This window comes from Leptinotarsa decemlineata, unplaced genomic scaffold, assembly GCF_025532065.1.
Source record: "Leptinotarsa decemlineata unplaced genomic scaffold, Ldec_3_MD MMD2_P_RNA_scaffold_14, whole genome shotgun sequence".
NCBI classification, from domain to species: Eukaryota; Metazoa; Arthropoda; class Insecta; order Coleoptera; family Chrysomelidae; genus Leptinotarsa; species Leptinotarsa decemlineata.
In genome coordinates, this window is record NW_027412528.1 from 7,601,503 (window position 1) to 7,613,335 (window position 11,833).

At 32.5% G+C, this 11,833-nt stretch overlaps 1 protein-coding gene across 2 annotated transcripts; it reads right to left on the reverse strand.

The window, feature by feature from the left end:
• Nucleotides 1–239: 239 nt before the first annotated feature.
• LOC141483337 (uncharacterized) lies at nt 240–9,040 on the reverse strand. 2 transcript variants are annotated; one of them, XM_074177856.1, is made up of 4 exons: nt 8,354–9,040; nt 2,347–3,466; nt 675–896; nt 240–621 (listed from the first exon to the last, which is right to left on the reverse strand). In XM_074177856.1, exons 2-4 carry the CDS (start codon nt 2,348–2,350, stop codon nt 356–358), a joined length of 492 nt encoding a protein of 163 aa, XP_074033957.1. In that variant the 5' UTR covers nt 2,351–3,466; nt 8,354–9,040; the 3' UTR covers nt 240–355. The 2 variants fall into 2 exon arrangements, with proteins under 2 accessions (XP_074033957.1, XP_074033951.1); XM_074177850.1 differs by lacking the exon at nt 2,347–3,466 and having other exon boundaries at nt 8,354–9,034.
• Between the last annotated feature and the right edge of the window lie 2,793 nt (nt 9,041–11,833).

Here is an 11,833-nt window from a genome sequence, read left to right on the forward strand (position 1 = left end):
CTTACTAAGGACCCATTTCAAAAAAATATTAAAACTACATCTTTGTTTCAAGACAATTTATTCAAGACTCACAGATATAGATTCAGGGAAAAATCAGTTTTCACTGAATGAATTGAAAAAAAAATAAAGAATAGAAGGAGAAAAACATTCATACTTTTGAAAATGAAATAAAATATATCAAACATCAATGTTTTTTAATAATTATTATTCACTATTCACTTATAAGTGAATAGTGCTGAATGGAAGTTTGGGAGAAAATGATTTTTCATCGACAATTATGAAAGAAAATACCTTCAAGGAACAAAAAATTCATACATGGTATCAACATGGTAGTGAGTTTCCACGGACCCACTACTCAATTCAGAGCCAGAAAAAGAAATAAATCAGGGGAATAATGAAACTTTTGGGAACTATTTTTTTTCTTCACATTATTTACTTTTTCTCTGCCTATATCTGAACTTGCGTAGAAGTGAGTCAGCACTTCTGTGTACATCAGTACATCATGTTCTTCAATTAGTTCTTCAAGTTCTACCAATGAAGGTTCAGATCCATCAATAGAGTGTTTTTCAGTACTTCTCTCTAATATCTCTCTTTCCATAGAAGAATATCTTGATCGTTTTGCTATGAAATATTCCAATATAAAATATATATTTGAAAATTATGAAAAATTATACCATTCACTCCATCTGCTTGTTCTTTTATTGCATTTTTTTCTCGTTCCAACCACTGTTTGATCATAGAAACACTCCTGTTTTTCAGTATTTCGTCATATTTACTTTTCAGTTTAAGTATTTTATCAGAATGAATATAAGTATCGTTAGCCAATTCATCTTTGAAGTAAGTTCGTGTTACATATTTTTCATCAGAACTCCACAACTTTCTCTTTTTGAATTTACCTACAAAATAAGTCATTTCTTAATAATATAATATGTTAAAAATACATTTGTTGGCTACAAGTTTTGATACATAAACTTGAGTATTAAAAACTTTCGAAGTACATTTTTCAACTTGAATTATTATTCACTTAATTATGCCATTATTTATGCCAATTTATTTTAGAAATCAGTTTATCGGGAATATAGATGTTAAAACATACAGCATGATTAGTTTAAAAAATTTGGTAACGTTTTGATAGACCATCCTGATAATTTCCATTTAGACATCTATCCCCCTATTTGAAGATATTTCCATAAAAGTACGATTTTTAAAACTTTACAGTATCAGGGATTACAAATAACCAACCTTGACCTACTGAATGAAAGGATGTAACTTCACTGACTATTGTCACCACTAGTTCTAGCATGATTATGACAATGTGAATTATCCAGTTTCAATATCGGCCTTCTCCTCTTAGGTTAGTTTTGAATAAAAATCAAATAACTCGTTAAAAAGATATAACAACCAAATCTAATTATTTGTAGAATCTGTTTATTCTATAGTATGGAAAAGAGTTTCTTTTGAATGACGAATATTTTTACAATATTATTTATGAAAGTGATGTCAAGATTTGATATGAACTTCAGTTATGATTAAATAGCATTAATATCTATTTTTTGAATATATGAAATATTGAATGGAATATAAAAACCAACTGAATATATACAGAAAAAGGTAGAATTTTACAAAATACTATGTCAAGTCAACTGATTAGATGAAATAAAAGTGTACCTAGAAAGGATTTAATTAATCTTTGATCCAGTTCATCATCTTCAGAATTCGATTCTGGTTGATATTCTACATCTTCAGCCCTGCTCTTTCTTAGCCCTCTCAATTTTTTTAGTACCATGCCTTCAACACCTTTCTTTTCAGCTCTTGTTAGTTTCAAAGTATTATTGTTTACATTGTTTTTTGGGACAGGAGCTTCTGATTTTCTTTTTGGCACTTTTTTCAAGACGCTGAGAAACTGTTGTGATATCTATTAAAGGTGTGCTTTGATCATAAAATGTTTTGTGATATTATATTTATGTGACATATAATTTGAAATTCTTAACTCTTCTTCATGAGAAGTACCTTCCTTAGCAACTTCTGTTGCAAAATGTTTTCGCAAATTAGTGAGTGTTAGTGTTTTATTTATACCGCTGTCTTCTAAAAATAGACGATTGCATCTGTAAGTGTCATAAGTTTTATATTTATCTTTTGATGGAAAGCCAAATAAATATGGGTTTTCTGGATGAACACCAGCCTTCACTCTATATTTGATAATAGTTTTTAGATAAGGAAGAATCTGGTTTTTATCTACGAGTAATGCAGTGGTATTGCCAAGTTTACCTTTAAATTCAACACGAATATATTTACTAGCTTGAATTTTTCATGTTCAGTAAGATTTATAAAATCTTTTTCACTCACACATTCTCTTTTATTGAAGTCATCTAATTCAATCCTTTGTGTTTCTCCTGGTCGTTTTCTATTGAAAACAGCCAATGCTACCAAAATATACTGACATTACTTATTCCAATCTTCAAAGACAAATTTGATTTTTAAACAATTGTGATGGAAATCTGCTGCTTTAGTTAAATATTCCAAATAATCCTCAACGTCTTTATTTTCTGGCAAACTATTTACTTCTTTCAACCTGTTATTTCTGTTTTCACTTAATTCACATATTCGGTTTATATAAGGTGCCAATTCTAAATTATATCGGCGAGTCATTGCTTTTGTTAATTTACGTAAATGTTCGTCTTCATTTTTATCACATTCAGATAAAACCACATCTGAATTTTTTTTAAATTCAGTGCTCAAAGTTCTTGCATTTGTAGGATGTTTGTATATACCACTTTCTTGATTCAATCCAGCAACTACATCAATTGCCTTTCGCACTGTATCAATGCAAGAAGGATGCATTAAATCTTTACAACACTTGATGTTAGGATCTATTATTTTGGCTTGTAACATGAATCGCCCAAGTAATCGTAGTTGGGCCCGTATATGTGTTTTTAGATGAGACTGAGTGTATTTAATGCAGAGGAAATTTCCGTAAACTATCCATATTTCATCAAAAAGAAAATGATTGCTAACTTCATCTTTATACATATTGGGAGCAATTTGGTTTCGCAACATCTCTGATGCCCTAACATGAATATAATTAGTTAGCCTGAGTGAATTTCCTTGAAGGCATCTGTCGCCTTTCTTCGGTGAACATTTCTTCTTATATTGTCGTAAGTTATCTTTACTAAAATAACCCAAGCATGAGGGGCAAGGACGAGTTTTTCTATCTGCCATATTGCTATTTCTCATAACAATGTTTTCTCTATCTACACACAGTTGATTATACTCAAAATCACCCTTTTTCCTTAAGTCATTTATTTTTTCCTTCTTTGAAAATTTTGTTGGTGCAATCCCATTACTTCGGGTTCTCTGAAATGAACTTTGAACCAATGTCTGGGCAACTGGAAGAGAATTTTCTTACAAAATTAACACGAATGCTGCTTGTGTCCAACTCTTTTTACCAGAAATGTTCTATCTTCAGCTAAAAACAAAATTGAACATTTACAATTAAAAGCACATTGGTAAAGGAAAAGTATATCAATTAAAAAATATAATAAGTCATTTAAATGCTGAAAAGTATCCTGATTTTCATAGAGGAATGCTCATTGCAGCTTACCTATACCATTGATATATGGTAAAATGAAGATCCATCAGAAAACAACTACTTTCATGGCTGATGCCTAGACGAACATTGGATTATATCTGATATATCCAACCTTATGCTGATGAAGGGCAAATATCCCAAAACCGGTCTATAGCTTGATCATCCCGAATGGTTCGATCAAGTTTCCGTCTTTATAGCAAGCGATTGCTATAAACCCTTGTGGGAACTCTGCCAAGAGAATTCGTCAGATGTAATCCAATGTTCATCGAAGTGTTAACCAAGAAAGTAGTTGTTATCTGATGGATCTCCAGCCCACTTATACCTTTTGTATAGGTTTTCTGCAATGACCATTCCTGAATGAAACAGGATATCTACTTTTCATCGACTCTATACAGGGTGTCCCTGGACTTCCTCTTTTCCTCTCGGGAATGTATAGATGGGGTCAAAATATCACCAGTACTTCATATAACTTTTTTTCCTAAAATCCTTCGTTACCAAGTAACGGGCCCTAGAAGTTACAAAATGAAAAATGTTTTTCTTTGATAACTTTTCAAGTGAATATTCAAAATCATCCAAATTTTGGTCATTGACTAAACAAATGAATTCCTTCGATGAGCTTTCATGCAGGAGTCAGTTGTTTTGCTACAAAGTCAGGAACGGGCTACCCCCGATGGTACACACCCCAAAACTTTGAAATGACAGATATTTTTCAATATTTTTCAACAAATTAAGGTTACTTGGACAATTTTATGAATAAAAGTACTCGTGTGGAAAGTCGATCGGAGCAACGAGTCTTGATAAAAATGTAGTTTCACTCGACGACATCAAACCCGCTCGTCCACCATTATTTGAAATGAATAATTATCAAAGCAGAAATAATAATGATAACGTTAATTCAACAACATTTATCCTGAGATGTCTACCATTATTCGAAAATATTAGTTTTTAAGGAAAATGGAAATGATAGGTAAAATGTTCATAACGAATTTTTATAATGCAAACACGTTTAACTAACGAAACTCAAGAGCCTCAAGAGCAAACAGAAATGAAAAATCCGCTACAGAAACTGCTCGATATGACCACCTTCTCTCTCTATACATTTTCTTAGTCTGCGAAGACACCCTCTCTGTACTTGAAATAGCATTCCAGGGTCGTTTCGTATGGCTTCACAATGTAATGTTATTCTATTCAACAATGCATCTCTTGTGTGAATAGGTGTAGCGTAAACAAGGCTTTTTAGATGCCCCCACAGAAAGAAATCCAATGGATTTAAATCCGGAGACCGCGATGGCCATGAATATGGCCCACCTCTACCAATCCATCTATTGTGGAAAATATGGTTCAGATGGTCACGCACAATCAAACTAAAATGAGGAGGAGCGCCATCATGCATAAACCACATATCTCTTCGGGTTTGCAATGGAACATGTTCCAAAAGTCCATTCAAATCGTTCTGAATGAACTCCAACTAACGTTCTCCATTCAATCGGTCCTGTAGAACGAATGGTCCTATAAGATGGTTTCCTATGATACCAGCCCAAACATTCACGTTGAATTTCCGTTGGTGTTTGGTTTGCAATATCCCATGGGGATTTTCTTCGGCCCATATATGGAGATTATGAGAGTTGATAACTCCATCTCTACTGAAACCTGCTTCATCAGTGAATAAAACTCGATTAATAAAAGTCATATCCTCTCTTTGCCTACCAATTGGCATATTCCAGTCGTGCTGGAAAATCTTGAGGTGTCATGGCATGTACCTTCTGGATGTGAAATGGGTGGAGCAGTTGTTCCCTAATTATTCTATGAATAGTCGACTTGGATGTATGGAACTGTTCTGATAGATTTCTGATGCTCATTGAAGGATCATCAGCGACGGCTTCCAAAATATTTTCCTCCAATACAACGGTACGTACAGTCCTAGGAGCGCCCTCACCACCTCGTTTTGGCAAAACTGTACCTACAATAATATCGAAATAAAACAACGTGCTCAAATTAATTATCAATTATTACATACCTATCTCCCTCAAGCTGCGATCGACACGCTCGAATGTTTCTCTTGATGGTACCGTTCGATTGGGAAAATGCTCGGAATACAGACGACGAGCTTCTGCAGCATTACAAAATGCTCGTCCATAAAATACATGCATATCTGCATATTCATTGAATGTAAACTGTTCGGCCATATCAAAAAAATTCAAAATATCCTATAGAAAATTGACAATACAATGACAACGCACCACTCAACAAAACAAAATCGCATTCCAGTTTCTCATTTTTTATCAACACTTTTTAAAAGGTTTTTTTGTCAACATCTGTGAAAGAAATATTATTCCCTGGATATTTTTCACCTGATCATGTGCAGCCGTTTTTGTAGTTCATTCGTTTGCTTTTTATTAGTATAGTAAATATTTTTTCCGATGTGCGTTTTTTTCAGCTAAATTTAGATTCGTGTTAAAGAATTTCTCCCATAAAATTATAATTATCAGTGAAACTCCTCAACAGTTTAGCTGTGAAGAAGAATTTGAAACATTTGAATGTTGAGTTTCATGAGATTCAGATAACTGATCAACACGAAACGTGATTATTCCACACGTATTATGTACATACAAAATATGGAATGAATTCGATATTTTATAGTAGAGTAGCTTGTTAGTTTAAAAACACCACGAATCTACAGAACTTGATATTTCTTTTGAAAAAATATCTGCTATCACAATTGTGACTTAAACTTCCATATAGGTACTGTACTTTTTGTTTACGACTTCATTTTAGCATACTTTGTATTATTCCTGTTATAAATGTTGTTGAATTAACGTTATCATTATTATTTCTGCTTTGATAATTATTCATTTCAAATAATGGTGGACGAGCGGGTTTGATGTCGTCGAGTAGAACTACATTTTTATCAAGACTCGTTGCTCCGATCGACTTTCCACACGAGTACTTTTATTCATAAAATTGTCCAAGTAACCTTATTTTGTTGAAAAATATCTGTCATTTCAAAGTTTTGGGGTGTGGACCATCGGGGGTAGTCCGTTCCTGATTTTGTAGCAAAACAACTGACTCCTGCATGAAAGCTCATCGACGGAATTCATTTGTTTAGTCAATTACCAAAATTTGGATGATTTTGAATATTCACTTGAAAAGTTATCAAAGAAAAACATTTTTCATTTTGTAACTTCGAGGGCCCGTAACTTGGTTACGAAGACTTTTAGGAAAAAAAGTTATATGAAGTACTGGTGATATTTTGACCCCATCTATACATTCCCGAGAGGAAAAGAGGAAGTCCAGGGACACCCTGTATATATCCCTTGGAGTGCACCTAGGTATTATATATAATTATCGTCCACTCTGCAGCAGATAGTGGCATGTAGTATCTTGATGGAAATTAACAATCCACAAATAGAATCAACTGGACTGAGCAAACCTTCACCTTTTTAAAATGATATTGTTTTGTTTCAAAGAGATATCAATTAAAAATCATTTTGAACTATTTCAGATGGTCACATCTTTTTGAAAAGAACATAACTTCTTGTAGATCATTTTCTAAAACATCAGGTACTATGAATTTTTCTTATTTGTATTAGAAAGTGTTGATCTGTTCAATATTCCACTACAACTTGGGTTCATGTTATTCAAATAAAGATTTTTCTTTATTTCCGGAAAATCATGTATTACATTTCCATCATTTGAAGGTATCTCTTCCATATTCAAAATAGGATTTTCATACGAAGCAACAACAGTTGGTATACGTTTTTCAATATCCAGTGTCACATTATTTTTCTCCATCTCAAAATTTGTCGAACTCACATTACCTTTGCTATTTATCAGATAATTACTTGAAATGAAAATAAAATTTTTTTTTTGGTAAATTTTGCAGAGTGATACTGTTGTTATTTTTTGTGTAAAGGAGTGTGTTTTCATTAACAGAAATAGGATCCTTAATCATATCTCAAAACTAACTGAATTATATTCAGCAGCTTCACATTTGTCAGGAAATTTGTCTTTTTTGAGGTCCTTTTCGGTAGTAACTGATATAGTGTCTATATTTGAGTTTTCAACTATGGCTGCATATGGTTGTAACAATTCTTCAGTTTCCAAATCATTGTTTGTATCTTGGTTTCTTGTTTCAGTTTCTACATCAGAATGGATTATGATGTGTTCTTCTTTCTCCAGTTGTGTTTTCAATGTTACTAGGGCAGATTTATCATCTGAAAATGGTTAGGTTAGGTTAGGTTAGATGTGTACTTCTAGGCTTCTACTACATAGTCATCTTATTGAATTCAATTCTGAAATTTTGGAATTTGGTCCAAAAAAGTACATTTTTTATAATAACTCAATAGTTCTAATTGACAATTTTATATTCATACTCAAAAATTAATTTCAAAAATAAAGACTGCTTCAACATATTTATTCAGCATAGTACTTTTGAATGCAATCTAAAAAATAATATGGAATCAATCATTCACTAGAATTCTATATTTATTTGTAAATACATTAATCAGCAGCATTCAGATCAAGTGAAAGATGTCACACATACATTGACTAAATCTTTGTTAGAAGATCAACACCATTACATATTATTAATTGATATATAATCCTCCTCCAGGACAAACCTACCAATTCTGGAATGCACTTTTCCATTTCTTTACTTAAGAAATTCAGTATATTAAGTACCTTCTTTTTACCTTCATATTATAGCATTTGTTATGATGAATGAATTTTTGATTTTTAGTCTACATGGTAGGCATATATACTTACTGTTAGAAGCTATAATTGTAGCTGAATACCAAGCCCCTCCAGTATACCTCACACTTATAGAAGTGGTGGTTTTATTTATTCGAGATTTACTACAAATGTAGTAAATCCCATCTTCAAATTTTACTAGGTAATACATGACCATAAACCACGCTGCTGACCGGAATCCTACGTTTTAGTGGTCTATAAAATTTACATTTACATCAGTTTATCAGTTATCACCTATCACTCAAAAACACACAACTTCGTTTGTTGTTCTTCTTCTTCTTCATATATTGGCCTCAGCTACTAAGACTATCTGTCCAGTGGGTAGCGAATTCGTTTGTTATAATTTGTACACATTGACAATATTGAAATTATAGGTTGGATTTGCTTTTAGAAAGAGAACATTGACTCTTGACTCATGCATCAAAGATAGATAGCTGCAATATGGCTGATATATCGGTAACGTTGAATTTCTTGTTCTTACTAAGTGACATAAGTACGGACTGTGAGCTATCGAGAACCATTTGAAAATTCAACAGGTTGAATTCTAATTAGAATAGTTTTTTGGTATAACTTGTACTTTATCAGGATTCTCCACTGTGTTAATGTTTAATTCGAGGAATTCGGCCGATCTTGTTATTGTTGTTTGTTGGCTGTCATTACTCTTAAATATATAATTTAAAAATATTGCAACGTTATACACTACATTTTTACAGTTGTAATGAAGTCAAACTTGTTTTGTTGAATAAACAAATACGAAAACACTAAAATAAGTGTCAAAATTAAGAGGGATCCACATAACCATTTAACGAGATCTTCAAGAAATCTAATAGTCACAATAAATGTTATCAACCATTGGCAAATATTCAAGTTATTTTTAGTGATATAGATTATATATATATATTGATTTACCAAAATTTTACAAAATAAGATTTGAGAGAAATGATATATTCTAATATAAATTCGATGAAAAACATAAAAGTAAAATGGGAGACAAGAACAATATTATGATATATTCCATGATTGTTGACTTCAAAATATCACTTATGTACAGTTTGTATAATAATTAGAAATAAATTGAATAGAAAAAATGATTATTCAATATTCATTCTGGTTTGTATCTGAAAGTAACTTCTTTGCATAATTCACACATCTTTGTTGAGATTTTATTTTCAACTTAATTTCTTTCTACTTATCTTCGTGGAGTTTTTTTTGAATAACGATGGAGTAAGTAGAAATTCAAAAAAAATATTTTCAAAAACTATTTTGAATTCAATTTTATTATTTTATGTCTATGAAAAATAGCTTTTTTCTCTTGTTTGGAATGTATATGATCAATAATCCTCAAAATCATGAGGATAACATTATCATAATATATGCGAGGAGTCAATTTTTATAACCAGATGAGTCACAAAATTGTTGATGTTAATACTGATATATAATTTTTTATAATAAATATTCCTTATTGGTCGGTGTAAAATTGTCTATACAATAATTCTGCATTTTATAGAAATCAGTAGAATCCATACAGATAGAGGACAAATTTTGTCCGACTCTGATATCTTGCCCCATTCGAAAGTTAACAAGGGGTATGGCATTCACGTACTTATGTCTTCATTAAAAAATAGATATTTTATAATTTTTTTTGTCTACTGTAAAATTTGTTAAAAGCGAATCATCGGTGTTGAAACGCCTCATATAGGTTATGCTATACGTTTGATTATTTGAATTTCTTTAATTTTCTTAATATTTAAATAACATATTTTTCAATGCATTTCCTACTCCCGCCATCTAGGTAAAAATAACCTGTATAATTCAAGTTCAACCTTGTTTTCTTATCGCAGGTCTCTCTCTCTCTTCTTCTCTTCAAGATTCCAACCTTACCCATGAGAGGTCGCTGTAATTTTCATTTTATTTCAATCAATTTTATTAATTATTACTGAAATCTTTTCTAAAATCTCGACTCCATTTTGTCAGACTGTGCATTGTCTGGCTATTCGATTCACACCATTTTCGAAAAAATTTCGATGTTACTAATTGCTATAAATAGTCTATCCAACTATGTTGGACATAATCATAAGCTAAAAAAGCGTTTTGTATTCAATTGTATGACTTTCGATATCTACCTCATGACAATGGTAGATAAAGACCTAAAGACAATAGTATTACTTTGTTGAAATCACTTAGTTTGTCTTATATACTATTCTTTGTACTTCTTGTTTTACTGGATAGGTGGCTAATTTAACTCGAAATACAGGGTGTTTGGTAGATGGGTGCAAACCTTTAAGGGGGTGATATACTAGCCCATGTAGAACATATTCATATAAACATTTTTATTTTCTAGTGGGTTTTTGATTTTTAAGAGAACTATTACGATTTTTTGTACAAAAACCCAAAATTGGTCAATTAAATGCTAATAACTTCTAATCTTAACAGAAATGTCCGGTTTTTTAAATTTATTTCAGTAGTCTTATGTGTCCCCAATCGTACTAAAGTAGTTTGAAGCACCATTGTGTCCAAAAAAGTTATGTACAGAGCATTTAAGCTCTACAAAAAAAGAAAGAAAATAAAAAATCTGATCTTTAATGCCAATTAAAAAAATAAATAAAATACATAGAGGTGTTCAGACACCTTTGAAAACATGCTTAGTTACTGCTCTTTCGTTTGAGGTATCATTTACCTAGCTTAGTCTTGAACTTTTTTAATTAGGGTACCTGAACCAGTTAAAGGTCGTGAATATGGATTTTTGTGGAATTAAAGGAAAAAGTGTTTTGTACTATAAAAATTTATTGTTGGTGTTCAAATTCATGAAGGTTGTGGAAATTAATAATTCCTTCCCTGGAGAACTTCGATTCGTCAGTCCAGAGGATGGAATTTAAGAACCACGTGTCGTCAATATCTGCGTTTAGCAAAAAACGGCAGAACCGTATCCGTCTCGCCGGATCCGTTTCCTCCAAGCCTTGCACACCCGTGCCGTGAAACGGATATTTATTTCGTTGTGCATCGTACTCCACAATTTCCATATCGGAAGGTTTAAATCTCTCGCTACAACTCTGATGCTGGTAGGATCCGCTTCGAAGGAGGCTGCGAGAATTTGCTCCTCAACATTGACATTATGTCTTCCTGGATTTACTGCAGGTTCAGCATGATGAATACCAGATTCAGACAGCCTACGATATGTGTTGGAAAACACACGGACATTAGGCACCCTGCAATAAAATAACTGCGGTTCGGTTAACGTTACCATCAGCTCTGCCATACATAAAAATGATATCGGCTTGTTCATGACTCGTAAACTCAGCCATGGCAGCACACACAACAAAAAGTTCGATAGTCCAAAATAAACAACACCTGCAGGAGCGACAGGCTACAACTGAACACGTTGAATAACAAAAATTTGGAACACAAAACCAACGTCTACTCGCAACTCGAAAGGGCAAAGCAGTGACTAGAGAACTTGTTTGGCCAACTTAACCGACCCGGCGAGTGGTCCACGAT

Bases quoted from the DNA above. Each gene is read 5' to 3' on its own strand.
- LOC141483337 (XM_074177850.1), bottom strand. From the start codon at position 8,495: ATGGTCATGTATTACCTAGTAAAATTTGAAGATGGGATTTACTACATT. The intron at 897-8,353 runs GTAAGTATATAT...CTTATTTTGTAG, and splicing joins TACAATTATAGCTTCTAACA to GTAAATTCAAAAAGAGAAAG. The intron at 622-674 runs GTATAATTTTTC...AATATTTCATAG, and splicing joins ACAAGCAGATGGAGTGAATG to CAAAACGATCAAGATATTCT.